Source organism: Triturus cristatus, chromosome 8, assembly GCF_964204655.1.
Source record: "Triturus cristatus chromosome 8, aTriCri1.1, whole genome shotgun sequence".
Lineage (NCBI taxonomy): Eukaryota > Metazoa > Chordata > Amphibia > Caudata > Salamandridae > Triturus > Triturus cristatus.
This window is the reverse complement of record NC_140591.1, coordinates 585375243-585391248: the sequence shown is the minus strand read 5'-3', so window position 1 is coordinate 585391248 and position 16006 is coordinate 585375243. Positions and strand designations below refer to the sequence as shown.

Sequence of the window (16006 nt, the reverse complement as noted above, 5' to 3'; positions counted from 1 at the left end):
ATCTACAGACCAATTAATTGTGAAAAACACCATGTAGGCTCCATCTGAATAAAAATAATATCCCTGCAGTCTGTAATAAGCAAGCAAGTTTTGCCTTGCCAACTCCTAACCCCACCACTGATTCGGAGATAAGACGTCACCTGAAGGCCTTGGAAACCCATGGTCTTCCTGTACCTTGGAAATGCAGAAGGACGGGTCACCAATTATTTAGGCACTTTGGTTTATTTTCCAAAAACATTTGCAATATAGTGTAAATCATTTCAGTCTCTCGGAAAACAAGTCAAAAACTATACAGCTGTTTGCTCCGCATTTCTATTGAAAGAATTACAATAAAAAAATAAAGAAAAGAGACAGAAACAAAACAGCAAACATTTTCCACACGCATTTCCATTTATAAACATTTTAAAGCCTCTTACAAAAAAAATATACAACATGTCAAATATTTACATTTTGCTTTTAAAACGCCACATAGCTAGAATATAACAAAAAATACTATAATTTATTAGAAGTAAAAATAGCATCTACAAAACAGAAAACTACCGTAAACCACAAAATAAATAAAGACAATGAAATAACGATGCTTATTAAAAATGATGGTCTCGCGAGACTCTTTTGGTATTTTACCCTTGTTACCAACAGCATCACAGTTTGTAGGTCATATTACACTTCCATAAATGATATCTGAAGTTCTGAATAGCGTTGTTATTGCATGTATAATGTATTAATAAACTATGCACCGTAATTTGAGTAAATTACTGCGTCCTTTACCTAACTCTACCAGTAATGATACAAATCACATCGGCACTAGCAATGAAAAAGGAAATAATGAGTTTTTAATGTAAATATTCTTAGGACTCTACTCAGCATAAAAATGCATCATCCATGGATCCTAATTTCTGGGGGTTACAGACCTTATTTTCACTTAACAGCTCTGGGGAATGAAGTTCAATCAACTTGTCTCTCAAAACCCATCTACCAAGCACTGGGAGAAGCTTATGGCTGAAAGGCTTTACCATTTTTCTAGTAGACACATCTGCATCCAATTCGATCCAAAGTGATGCCGTCCAATAGGCCCAAACCCCATTCGAGTGATTCTCATGAAAGAAAAATACGAACAAGTGCAAATTGCCTTGCCCTCGTTTCTAGAGAGCAGGTTTATGGGGAAGCTAAAAATCTAAATAAATGTTATGATACACCGCTTTCCCTCTAAGACATTAGAGAGCAGGTTTTTGGGATAGCTAAAAACTAAATGTTACGATACACCGCTTTCCATCCCAGGCACAGGATGCGGTTTCATTTTCTAAAGCCAAAAACTAAGACCACAAGAAACGGGGACTTTGTTTGCGAATGCGGCCTTACAGTTTAACAGTGAGTCCCATAATGGATCCTTGCTATTCCTAACTAAAAAGGCTATTGATTGTCTGTTCAGGAACAGAAGCCCACAAATTATTTTTGCCGAATAGGGATTCGGAGACCAAACATGCCCAGTCCACTGCTCAAGCCAACCGGCGCGGAGCATAATAAGTCTTCCCAAAACTCATTTGGTTCCTCCTACAATATTTCTATGAAGGCAACAAATTAGCTTATCATACATTCGGCTTTGGTAAACACTATGAACAACCCTTCCTGGGATTTGAACATTACAGTTTGCTGTGAGCTCAGCTGCACAAACTTTGATATGCAACCTTCCTTCACAACAGTCAGTGCATTCCAGGTTTCCTAGGTAAACGTATGCGGATGGCAAGCTCCTTTGTTTTCAGTAGCCCTTCGAATATTTGGAAACATGATTTTTCAAATGTGCCACAGATAAGTTAACTCGGTTTGCACAGTCACAAGTAAAACATCAGCAAGAGCAAAAATATGCAGGAAAGTGAGCATAAGCTTTGTTCCGAGGCTGAATTATACTAGTGTAATGTATATTTACATTACAATTACTACAGCATTTAATTAAAAAGAAATCTGCCTATACATATCAAGTAATGTACATTGTTTTAGTTAAAAAAGAAAAAATATATATCAGGGCACCATGGCTTGTCCTTTGCGTGCATTTGTCCGTGACCCCACTGCATTTACCAAACACTGCCACAATAAGAGCGGTGCTTTGGTCATAACATCACAAAAGTAAACGTAACGCTGTAGTGTGTTGAGATGTAAATATGTGTAATGAGACAAAACCGGCTGACAAGGTTGTTTTACAGGAGATCCAAGAAATGATGCTCTCAGAGGACGGATGACATTTGAATTTTGTTCCAGTCTCATCTCGCCCATAAACAAACACTTCCAGTTTTACATTTCTTCCAGTGCCTCTTGCAGGCGGCAATGTCCTTCCCAACTGGATTTAGCAACATACTGTCTATTTCAGTTATGAGGCAGTAAAGCGAAATTGCATAGATACTGGGGGGTAAGGGGGAGCCTCAATGGAAGAGTCCAACTCAATTCTGGTGCCTCTTCATATGTAGAGCCAGGTGGTCAGAGCGTGAAAAACTTCGGTTGCACACTGCACATTGGAAAGGTTTCGCCCCGGTGTGCTTCCTGTAGTGGCGCGTCAGTTCGTCTGAGCGAGCGAATCTCCAGTCGCATCCGTCCCACGTGCACTTGTAAGGTTTCTCGCCTGAAAGTCAAGCAAAAATGGAAATTAAGAAAAGTGGAGACTCAAAATAACATTGCAACATGATGGGGATCCATATTATACAGGGATAGGGGGAAACAACTGCTGTACACCTGTGGATATGAGACAACAGCCTTGCTACGCGATACCCATAATCTAGCCAGCGTTTAAAATCACGATTAATTCAGGCCCTAACTTGACCAATTCGGTCTCCATCATGATCCCTCCTCACCGACACCACTTTTACCCTCCCTACTTGTCAGACACCCAAGGCTCACTAGTCAACAAATCACTCTTTTGTGCTGCTTGTGGTTTTTTTTTTTTTTGGGATGGGGGGGGGGGGGGGGGGTAGGAGTAGGGTCACCATACGGTGCACAATTTCGCCCTGTGACCGGATCCCTCTTTTATACTTCTTCTGCCCACCCCCAAACTTCGCTCAACATTTTAAGGTAACATTAAAGTGGCAGAATATGATAAACAAATTAGCAATACAACACTTGGGAAACATGCCAATTACAGATGACAAATCACATTGCCCTTGCCTTAACAAGACACAATGAGCATCCTAACCCTCTGACACCTATGCCCAAGAGACAACAATGCGGATGATCGCTGCTGTGCATTTTGGCAGAACAGGCTCCATCTACTGAGAGTGGCTGATGCAACCACCTTTTTATACGGTGCTAAAGAATACAATTACAACACATTTTTTTTTTTCTTCAAAATCACGAAGGTAAAAAGTGTTGAACTGGCTCTCCAATCCTTAAACTGTAAGACGCTCAGAGCACCAACCGTAGCCCATCTCTCAGATTTTATAGGTTATTTTTTTATGAACAAACGCATGTACAATGTAATGTGCAACCACTGGACTTTAATAAGTTAAACATATCCTTTTCTGTAAGTAACTTAACAAAATGAAACAAAATAAGCCCAGATTTACGAGACATAAAATGCTCCATTGCATTTAGTTTGCACTCTCTTACGCGATTGGTGTCAAAAAAAGGCCTAACTATGTAATGCCTTAAAATTACATACAGCAGTGGTTTCAGGCATGTAAAATAAACCAATACTGACACTCAGTCTAACCTGAGAAAGCACTGATCTAGTGAGAAAAAGCAGAGATGGGAGACATACAGAAACAAGAATATATAATGCAACAAAAACATCAAGTCAGGAACATGGAGTCCTGATCCATAGAGTGACTTAAAAAAGAAATATGAGACTGTCCGAAAGTAGAGGTGTAGCTAATTAACAAAAGGGATCCGCCGGCAAAGAAAGAGAAACCGCATCAAATATACTAAGACAATAGATCATAGAGCTTTGTAGTTAGCAGGTTAGTGGGATTCACTGCCCTGAGAACAAATGGAGATGTGGACAACTACAAAACAGGTATACGAGAAGGAATGCTTGTGGGACAAGTGAAAGTTAAACTGAAAAGTGTGAAATCTGTAGTGGAATGTTAGTAGTAGTGTGGATCCAGCTGGCAAGCAATAAAGCGGTAAATAATGAGAAAGCCCCCTAAATTACGATCCCAACGAAGAAGAGATTACAGGGAAGGACTTTTGGGTGGTGTGAGGGGAGGCAGCGCAGAGTGAGCATAGACAGGAGGCCAGGCTGTTTTTTTCCTTCTTGAACTTAGTTGCCTGCAATCTGGCGGTGTCCTAGTTCCCGGTGTGAAGCGGTTTACTGAGGCCCATAGAATCTTAAAAAGATGATACGGACCTTTTGTTGTTCTGTCATGGTCAGAGTGAAGTCTTGAACTTCAGTGTCCTTAGTGAGACGTGCAACAGTTTGTAGAATGCTTGGGAGACCTTGGCCTCAACCAATGAGGGAAAGATCCAGAGCTTGCACTTGTGTTCTTGAGATCAGCATCTGGAATAAATTGATAACACTTTCTTCAGGATGCTGAGATGGGACCATGCACTCGAGGTTATCTGGCGATGTGTTCTTTGACTCAAGTCTGTTGAGGGTAAATCCAAGTAATATTGCATTGTCTTTCAGCTGGTAAATTCATGTTGGACAGTCAGGCTTGAATCTGTGGTTGTCTGGATCCATTAGTGAACAGGAATTCAGTCTGTAAGGCTGAGTTTTAGCTAGGTTATTCACATCGGTTCTGAATTAGTTTGAGGAAGGTTTTGCATCGTTGAGCTTCATTGGTCGAGAAGATTAAGGTAAACTTGGGGAACGGTTGGTATATTGATTGATCATCATGTCAATGAAAAGGGATCATAGGGGTTTTATAAAGAGGGGCCAGCGGATAGAACCTACGCTTTACAGGAGATGAGGAGTTTCTGGGATCTTGCATTTACAATCTGTACTAACCATTGCAGGGCTGTGCAGGAAAGGTCATTGCAGGTTTCCAGGGTGTGAGGCTGTGTGTGGTTGCTGAGGCTGTGCGAGTCTACAGAGGAGCCAAGTGGGATCAGGGGTGGGGAGGAGGAAGAGGGTTTTCATACTGTCTGTCTATCCATCAAATCATCTCCTTGTTGGTACTTCCATGCACTGCACACGTAATTTAGAAATAATCAATAATTCATATCCGATGGGGTTGTCAGACTGGCTGGACTGCTGGCCACAATTCACATAGGCCAGGAAATAATGCAGCAGAGCAGATGTGTTGGGAGAAAAAGAAGATGGCTTCAACGTATAAGGGTGAGCAGCAGCACATGACACTCCCCAAATACAGAATCCCCCATCCCCACAGCACCTCTATCTCAGACCTGAGGGGGACCAAAAATAAAGAGATTTCTTCTATCTATTTAAAGCTTCTTCGCGTGGTCACTTAGCCCATGTGCCCCAGAGACCCAAATAACAGTGTGCATTCCAAACTGGACCGCTTTAATAAAAGTAATGAATCATCATCCTGCAAATGGCAAGCACTATTAGAATCCCCACCCACAGCACAGTCCATTGCAGGTCTCAGAAAGCACCACTAGTATTTATGGAGCAGGAACCCATAACGGGCAGTGAAATGCGCACGTCCATGTGCCTTCCTATTAACAGACTGGTTAAAATGAAAAACTCTTCACTGTAACTATTTTAGCTCAGGCACTCGGAAAGTGAGATCTGGTTAAGAGTACCTTGTTAGCCAAAGAGGAGATTCATGTTTACATTGAGGAAAGAAATTAACAGTTCCCTTATTTAGGCTAACAATCATTTATTGGCTAAATTTCATAAAAACATCTCACCTTTTCATGCAGTGTCCTAATGCTGAATAAGTGATATGACTTGAAATAATTGACATTGTTCCATGAAACGTAGCGAATGCGCGATTTTGTTGGCCTGTTAAGGCACCAATTCATTGCTTTCTTAGAGTGCATATCTCAAATACACGAAATGTAGAACTGCACCAATACAGCATATTTAAGCAAGTATTACTATAGTGCAGCAAAATGGAAAGGAGAAAAACAGTTTACTGTCTCTCAGGCAAGTTACAAGGACTTTATACAGGTAAACTAACAGCCATGATCGCTTCTCTGGTTAATATTACCTTACTGTTCAATTTGAACCTTTGCATCCTGATTTTGATTAAACAGCTTTAAGAAACAAATACACATAAAAGTGCAATGGCACAACCCATATGTGCAGATATGCAGAGTGTCACATGCTTGCTATTTATTACCACTGCTGAGGGAAGGGGCGAGGAATATCATGAATCCACTCAAGGCTTTGCTCTTGTGACTCATGGTCCCAGCTCCACCCAACCACAATGCTAGAAAAAGCATATTACAGTCTAAACATCTGCATATATAGTATATATTACTCGTTTGAGTGTTTTAGTGCCCAAAATGAAGTAGTATAAAAACCCATATTTTACAAGAAACCCTGAAATACGGAAAGGAGTTCACAGATACCTGTGATTTAGGGGTTTAAACATCAGAATAGCAGCCCCCAAACCTCTCTGTACAGCTTTAACATTGTCAGGGCCATTACGATAATGCAGCAATGGAAGACTAAAATATCCAAGACAGTCATCTAAATTATGCAACAAGAAAAGGTCAATTAAGCCACACTTTCACTGGCAGTATAAACTTGAGCCATTCCACCTAGAAACATTTTTCAGGGAAATCTTCAAATAATGTGGCAAGTGCGGCAAATCCTTAATTAAGTGGTAAATACTGCAGCCACAGAAAAACATAATTCAAATTGCCCCAGCCATTGCTCTATTGCATTATCTACAAAATATTCACGAAAGGTAAACAAAACCTAAGCTTTCCAATTGAAGCCCATTATTAGCAGCAAGTTGAAGAGAATAGCTTCAACGGAGTCCCCCTTCTACAGACAGCATGTGTGTTTTTAGGTCTCGCCTGACCCAGCGCATGCGCTAGTCTGGCGAGACTTTTTGAGAGGGCTCCAAAAAGTGCTACCAGGCCAGCCTAGAGCTACAATGCATGCGCGCGGGCGCCGCGCTTGACCGCGATTACTTTCGCGGGCGCACGGCCGCTTTGATGTGCGATTGCGATCACTTTCGCGGCCGCTTGTCTATACTTCTTTTCCGTTTTAATTTCATATTAGAAGCTTTTTTCTATTGTCATATATACAACATTTGTTTGATCCATCACATAGTCACGGTCTAGTCTTTTTTCATGTTCTTCCACCAGTCAAGTCAGGTGACCTCAGCACGTTACACGGCTTGCCGATTTAAACCCGGGATCTATGCCGCTCCTGTTACTCTGCCAGTCGATATAAGAGTGCGGCCTGAACTTTTCCCAGTTTATATTCCAACAGCAGGTGAGACGTTATTAAGTATTGTTGTACCTTTGCAGTTGTATCTTAATATAGGACGACTCAAGACCGCTCGTTGATAGATAGAACCATTAAGTAACTCACCCCCTATTTTGTTTATCATTTCCAGGGCTTGGTTTTCTCAAGATGCCCGCCTTTTTGAACACACACCATTGTAATATCTACCTTTGAATTTTAGCTTTATTCGTTTTGAATCAAGAATTATCGGAACCCGATTACTACACCTAGTTTTCATCAGATATCCATTTGAATCTATTTACGTATGGGTTGACTTATTTGCTTTAAGACTTACCGTCACCTATCATTCCTCGATATGTCCCTTTTATTGTTTTTTCAGATCAGTTTGAATTGCGCACAGGCGTATTGATACTGACAGGACTATCATGGAGGTATACACACCCGTATTCCTTGCACAGGGTAAATACATATTTCTGCCAGCGTTCACGACAAGGAATGTACCCTGCATTAATTTATACTCCTATCAAATATCCTGTATTTTATCCGTAGACCCGGATATACATTTGTCGTCATTTGGTTGCCTTTTGATTGTTCTCTACGGATCCTGCTATATGACCAACGCTGAGTAAGCATACTTACAACCACAGTAATTCAGCTCTGTGAAGAAGGGTACATTCTTATCTATGCATTTTACCTCTTGGAGCACCTTATTACTTTAAGTATTTTCCTCAATTTTTCATCTATGTGAGACTTATAATATGCATATACATCACCCTATCACCACCTCTCATTCATAGTTTCTGATCTTAGGGTGATGGTACTAGTGCTATATTTCTCTCTTTTCACTTCTGTTCATCACTTATGGAGAAATTAAGAAATTGTTTTGCTTTAAGTTCCTTGATGTGGTGAAGGGATGTAGTTGATTATCCTAAAATGTTTATCTTGAAACTGTGTATTTTATTTGGTTTTAATCTCACTTTAGGAAACTTTGTGGCTTTCCTGATGAAGGTGCAGTGTGCGCCGAAACGCGCAAAGAACCATCTAGCAGCCACTGTCTGTTCAATATTTTTGTAATTGTTTTTTTAGATTTGCATTAATCAGAAATTATTTGTGGTTTGTACTATGAGTATGTATAAACTGTGTATCTCATTCAATTGTAATTCAGTATATGGTGTCTTTATGTACTAAGATCAAAGCATGTCCAAAATTAACTGTCTGCATGATATATACTTAGGACGGATTTTAACTAATTTGAATTAAAGAAATGAATTTTTAAAGGTCATCTTCATTTACACTGAGTTTATCATATCATGCCAGATACTCCTTATTGACAATTCAACAAGCACTGGCAAACCCAATAGGTCTGGTGTTGGATTTCAGGCTTTTAGCTTTGTTAATGCTTGTTTAGTTTAATCATGATTTTTGCAAAACTATATTGTTGGGAAAGCTGACAAAGACCCAAAAACTGTTTACAAGCCAGAATATTTTGGGGTACCAAAAAGCACACATGCTCATGGCAGTCCTTTGCACTTAAGGACACTACTTTATGTATGGATGTGCTCCTTGTGAAAGGGTTGAATGCTGTCTCTCAGAATCAAGTCAGCTGATGGCTGAAATGTACTGACCCACTACACTACTCCAAGCTGTATACTCTGGCGGGTGGAAGAAAATGTGAATGACACCATAACATACCAATGGATGAAGAGAGCTGGCTGAAAGCCCCTGTAAGTATATTATACGTACAATTTTAGTAAAATCAAAAGGTTTTGGTTAACAAACTCATGGAAAAATACAAATTAATCTTTCCAGCAAAGTGTAGGCTCAGAAAAGATATACCATGTGTTGTCCCCACTGAGATCGTCAATTTGCCAAAGGCACCGAGAATTTGGCCTTTGGCCCAACACTGCCTTGCATGTATTCCTCATTCACAAAGGACAGAAAGACCTGGTATAGTGAGATTGAAGAAAGGCTTGCTTGAGTGTCTGTCTGTCAGTAGGCCATATTGAAAGGGCCATTAGAACATTTGAATGCTGAGAGCTCCATTGGAGTAGCTCCGGGCTTATAATGGCTGGTCTAAGCCTTTATTGCATGGTTTTACTTACAGACCACGCCTCCGTACATTCGCCTTGTGCTCTGTTTTCACGTCTAACACAGTAAATATTAATTGCCGACTTCCTAGTAACCCCCTCGACCACAGAACTGTTCTCCGTTTAGATGACTGTTTATAAGACTATTCACTGTTCACTTCCAACACAAACAAGCATTGGCATAGCCAATAGGTCTCGCTTTTGGGACCTTATAAGTGTTTAGCCATGCAACAGTTGATGTTGTTGCACCAAGGATATTGTGCTGCATAAATAAACACATAAAGGTCCCAAAAGTGAGACCTATTGGCTATGCCAATGCTTGTTTTTTTTACCACCACTATGGGTGCGATTTAAATAATTCTACATTCTTCACTATTTTTACACAGCAGACAACCAAACAACATTGCCTAGTATTTCACTTACTATTGTCAGCCAAAATTTTCCGTTTGAACAAAAAAAAAGTCCCTGTCAAGAGAAGTCCCCAGCATAAACATGTCAAATAAACTTCAGTTATTGAGTAAGAGGCAATCTAGTTTTATGGTTTCTGATGAGACTTACAAACTACTGGGCCATCAGTTTATGTCACCAGATGTCCTTCATGGCAATTATGCACCATATTTCACATTTAACCACTATGCATTATAAATATATATACACACACATACATATACACATACACATACACACACACACATATATATATACACACGCTATATACATGTGTGTTATAAAGGTAACAGAGAAAAGGAATGTGGAGTGGGGCTGGTCAGGTTGCCATACTGCTTGCGCTTCTGCAAGCTTACAAAATACCAAGCTACTCAAACTCCTGTCCATGATGCACGTTTATAAGTAGGGAACTCAATTCTGAAATATAGTAGCTACAAAAAAGAAACTGCTGAGATTCCATCACGCAGTAAACGTGTTTCTTATAATCTAGAATAAAAAAAAACGTGTTTCTTGTCCTCTGGTAAACCCCTAGGTCATCTGTTTGCTACATGATCTATGACTGGAAAAGCATTTCTTTACGGTAACAGCAGAGAATTCCTCCCACTTCAGGTTCGGGGAATACTGGATTTGTATTAAAAAGTAATCACTCTACAAGCAGAGTAAGGTGGAGGAAGCTGGTACCAAATTCTAGCCAATTAGCATTCTCGGGACCTTAATTCGCAAGCCAGAAAAGACTAGTTATGCTATGCTTCTGGGAAACAAAATACCGTCCTGTAAATTGCACTTCAACGAGGCAAGATTTCACAAGCTCTGCCGTCAATTTGCTGAAACTTTTTACACGGTCACAAACTTTTTTATACTCAAATGAAAGATAAATGTTTACCGGCAGGGGAGGTTCACAGTGCATAATTCTGGGTTACAATTAGTCTATCTGAAACGCCCTTATGAATGCTAGTCAATGAAGCCAGGTGTATTTTGGCCGTTAGCTAAATTGGCAGGATTTGTGTGTGTGTGTGTGTGTATATATATATATATATATATATATATATATATATATATATATTTTTTTATTTATTTTTTTTTTATTTAATACATTTCTTTTTTTAAATAAAGAGGTTAATTTGTTCTGGACTTCCATATAGGCCTGCCCAAGTTAGCATGAATGAGTCATGCAACGGATGCTATGGATAAGCATGAAGTGTTTGTTGAACTACGGCTGGCATCAGTGGGAAAGCATTCGTGTACATTCGTGCCTGTATCTAACTGCTAAACCCTTGCTGGCTTCAGTGTAATGTGTCTGGGTGTGCAGTAGGGTGATCAAAACTCGCTCGGGGTCCTTAGGACAGTTTGCATTTCTGGACTTGTGTCGCAGACTAATGAACCCTGGGTGCTATCTTGTATAGCTTCCACTGAACTAATTAGACTAAGACTTGAAATCAATGATTTGTAGGTGAAAAGTTTAGGACTGGAGTAAGTGTCTAAAATGAACTGGAGTGAGGTGGTCATCCTAGTGTGTGGAGTTAAAGGGCTAGCATGCACACCAAAAGTATCTACCTAGAAGCACGCTCGATGGCAAAAAAAAAAAAAAAAATAGAGTACATGCACAAAGCTGGATGAGAATCCCTTCTGAACACGTTCAAAGAATACCAAAGCATATCCTGTGTGGCTGTACCTGTGCAAATGTATCCAACATATTTATTTGGAGTGGCAGCACTGTCAGAATACACACTTTATTTTGTTTTTGCACGTTCATATAGCACAAACATGGCCCAAGGGCACTAGAGCACATTACACAAGGTCACGTTTTTTTCTATTTAATTTTTGTATTTATTAGACAATTGAAGATTAAATGATTTTCCCAGAATCACAGGATGCTGAGTTGGTGCCGGACTCGAAGCTGGCTTCCCCGTTCCAAAGTTTGCAGCTCTAGCCGCCTCGCCATACCTCCTCTAGGCAACCAGCCCCTTTAGTTTTATACGAATGTTAGCGTGGATGTGGCTGAAAAAACAAAAAGCTACTGATATGACCCAAATCAATGATGGCCCAAGTTAGGCCTGCACACATTTTGTATTCCCAGCTTGGAAATCGCATCTCCTTAGATTTATGTGTATTGTTATTTTACTCTACAGCGTAGAACGACTATCATACGATTTGTAGTGAGCATTTGGAGATGGGCGTCCCCTTGACGACCCAAAAAAAAAAAGTCTACGGAGGCCCAAGCCAAAATGTACCTCTGGATTAAGGACAGCAACCGCGCCCCCTCTGCCCCCGGCCCTTTGTCCCCATCCCAAAATGAACGGATCCCCAAGAGTAACACTGCATCACATTTGACGCGATATCGTGCATACTGACCACTTAAACGTTTACGTCTTTTTTGGGAGCGATGGTGGACTATATAAAGGACTGTAAACATCCGGTTGAAAAACCTCGAACCAATGTACATTTCAGAGACTCGCGCCCTTAATTAGACGTGTTAGCGGTGACAGATTATAAATAATTCAGGCCCACGGTGGAAACACAACCGAGGTACTCGGATGCTAATGTGAGCCGAACACAGATGTTGACGGCAGATACGTAGGGTGACCAGATCCTGAGAACCAAAACCCGGGACCTTTTGAAAAATAGAAGGACTACAATTGAACTCAAAAGAGGGGCGCAGAATGGCAGGTCTCAACACAGGACCACAGAAGAGGCACTAAGAAAATAAATAATGTAATTCCTAAAACCATAATCATGCCTGTTGATTAAGCTGCTAAGATTTGCTAACAGGCACAGCTTTAGAACATCCTAAGAGGTGCCTCTTATGGTCTTCCGTTGATCGCTAAAAACCGGGACATGAGACAAAATCTGCCGGGACAGCTGGTGAAACCCCGGGACTGTCCCGTCAAATCCGGGACGCCTGGTCACCCTACAGAAAAGGTCGGGCACATCTAGGTCTGCCCGTTTCTGCCCCTCTCGCAACGCCCGAGTCGCCCGCTCTGCACCGGGCCTTTTTGAATCCAGACATACCTTGCACGTTTAGTATCTTTCAGCAAAGATGGGAAACATTAAGCAGCAACAAGCAGCAACACGCTCGCTGACACGCATCTCCGTCAGCGGCCAAGGAGACCACAGAGAACCGGCAGAGGCCCACTCGGTTAATGATGGGCGCATAAAGAGACCGAACGCGAGGGGACCCGAACAAAAGCCCCCCCTCCATCTATCACCGAACGCCATCGGGAAAACAACCTGGAGAAGTCAACCTCCCGGGTCAACAGGGCTCTTATCAGCAGCAGTCAGATGTCCTGGGGGCGACATGGAATCCTCTCAGCGGCAGATAAACAACAATGTTGAAAAGGGTCTGCAGTTTAAAAGATTTTACTGCCGTTCCACCTCTCTTAATCAGTCATTGATTCCACCCTCCCAAAAAGACAAAAGAGTAGTTAGGAGGGGGAAAAAGTCTACAATTACCCGGTTTATATACCTGTATAAACGCATCCAAAAACATAATCACAGGCTTAACTATTACGTAGCATCGCAACAACCACCAAATGCGCAGTTTCTCTCCGCCCATCCTCGTCGAATAGAAGGTTCCACAAAGTAGGCCGCCATTTGTAATATCGCCGTGCTGAGCGCGAGCACGTCTAGAGGCCCCGCGCGCACTAATCCTACATCTAGGCCCAGCGGAGTCCAAATGACGTTATGTTTGCATTAATTATTTGTGAGCCTCCTGCTGCCGAGCAATAGTGGTGTGAGCTCCGGGTCTGTTTTGCCTTCTTATAGAAATCATCAACCTTTAAGCGTGCACCAGACACCATATCGCGTGACAGCTGAAAGGCAGTAGTATCACCTTTCCTGTGAAGTGAAGAAAGAGAATACAAACCTCTCCTTTACCCATTTATCAAAGGAAAGAAAAGGGAAACAGTCCAAAGAAACAAAAGACCGCCAAAAATAGGACTAGCAAAAGCGGCAACACATTTATTTCTATTATCTTGCTGAGCCGGAAGAATTTCTGGCGAAGGAATATTTTTCTTCTAGACGGACTGTGATATAAACAAGATTTAGCAATGTAATGTGATGGAATTAGTATTTTAGATCTAAGAACAGCCAAAGGAATTCCAGTGACACTACGCCAGTTTGATGTAGTAAATATGTGCTTTGCCACAAACCTGAAGTAAATTTCTAATTCTTAATAATGCATTCAGTAATGCAATGTAACCTGATGTTCAGCATGGCCAACTTTTGCAGATGAGGGACACATTGAAGAAGGATTTTGACTAGGATCACTCAGTTTGTCCAAGCAAGGAATGCCACAACCAGCGCTATAGTCTCTAGGACACAAAACTCAATTTTATCAGTAAACCTCGTCTCATGGATTCCTATACTCATTGCAGTACGTGGAGGTGCTCATTTTGTTCCAGAGGAGGTAGGTGGTTAACTTGGAGGATATGGCAGCCAACCTTTACCAGTTCTTCACCCTGCAACAAGAATGAGGCTCTCACCTAAGGGACCACATTGAAATTTCAAGATCAAAAACAATTCTCAAGACTCAAGTGGGAAAAAATGCTGCCGACAGTGCCAAAGGAACCCATCGTATCCTGTTGGGGGAGGGTTTGGGGGGTATATTTGATAGATTTAAGGATCAGGGCAGCCTCCAACAAGGCAAAGGAAGGCATAAAAAGGCAAGGAGTTTTCCCTAGTTGAAGGACTATTTTGTCTCCGCTGTAGTCCCTTGCTGCCTAAAAGGGGAAACTGTAGCGTCATCTTGGAAAGCCACACAGTCTAGCATTTCCCAACACCTAGGAAAAATGAGAAAACAGTAGCTGCCTGGCAAGACAATAGTGTGCCACCGCTTCCTTCGCTTGCAAGAAGAAATGCAAATTGTTTTGCCATTAGTATTACGAATTAATATGTATTAAAAAGGGTGTCCTAGCAATGGCCAGACAGATTCAAGGACCTATGAAGCCAATTTAGGCCGAGCAAAGCCAAGTCACCAATTCCTTCCTAAATGCTGTCCAACTGTTCTGTAACCTGAGGGTTATAAGATAATTCCAAAGTTTGGGAACTATGCAGGAAAATAAGCAGGCACAGATATAACTAGAAACAGAGTAAAAAATGCTGGAAGGAACATACAATGTGAAAATAAGCATTAGAAGATGTCTAGGAAAGAAGGTGGGAGTGAAGGAATACAATTTGCAGTTATATGGCAAGATGGTAAATTAATGAACTGAAAACGACGAGCTTCATGACACTGATCTCTGCAATGGTAATGTGGCCGTGTATGGTGAGAACGTGTTCTATGTTATCGGCTCAGAATAAGCTACACAGCCCCATCCAGGAAGAAAGATGTCATAAATCCATTAAAAAAGCTAAAGTATAAAGCTTAGCCCTGGGTGCCACAAATATTTAAAAGGACGGTGACTGAGGGAGGAGCAGCCCTGTGTAACCCTTCAATACAACTTAAATATTTAAAACACATACATCCAATTAATTTACATTTTTTTTTACACTGGCGGCAGCCGACATATTGCAGGGTTGTGATATTTTACATTTGATACCTAGCTAACATTTTGCCACAAATGAACATAGATCAGGATGCTATTGCTCCTAGACCATGTAATATATGATGGTTGCAGCATCTTACTCTAAAAACCATACCAGCTCGTCGCATTAGCACAGCTCTGGCTAACATATCTGCAAAACTGCAAACCATTGTGTAGAAAGTAAAACCAATGGCCATGGCCAAGTCCCCAGGTTAATCTCCTATGCATGTCCAAACATTATATATTTATGCACCATGGCAAGCTTTATGGGTAACAACCTTTAATATGGCCAAATGGAAAGTAATTGTCAAAGAAAACCCCAAAGTTTTTTTCCCCCAACGCAACCATAAGGTCAGCAAGTTTGCGGCACATTTGCGCTGTAGAGCAAAGCCTCCTACATTTGTGGCCTTGAAACTGATCATGGTCATCTACAGATTCATAGAGTTAGTCTACAACGATCCCGCCACGAGTACTCTGGGACATTCGGATGTTCTATCAAAAGTGACATGGAGGGGCAGATACTGTTTATACATTTATCAATTAATTTTGCCAGAATCATAATCACTGAGCAAAACTGGAACCTTGACTGGAATTAAAAACATCATGTACAGTTGACTTCGAGGGACGCAATCCAGGAA

At 41.1% G+C, this 16006-nt stretch overlaps 1 protein-coding gene across 1 annotated transcript in view; it reads right to left on the bottom strand.

The window, feature by feature from the left end:
* Window positions 1-203: 203 nt before the first annotated feature.
* KLF5 (KLF transcription factor 5) overlaps window positions 204-16006 on the bottom strand; it is a 36435-nt gene continuing 20632 nt past the window's right edge. The window contains exon 4 of the mRNA XM_085622004.1: window positions 204-2611. Within this exon, the coding sequence (XP_085478130.1) occupies window positions 2433-2611 (179 nt within the window). The 3' untranslated portion in view covers window positions 204-2432. The remainder of the gene's footprint in view (window positions 2612-16006) is intronic.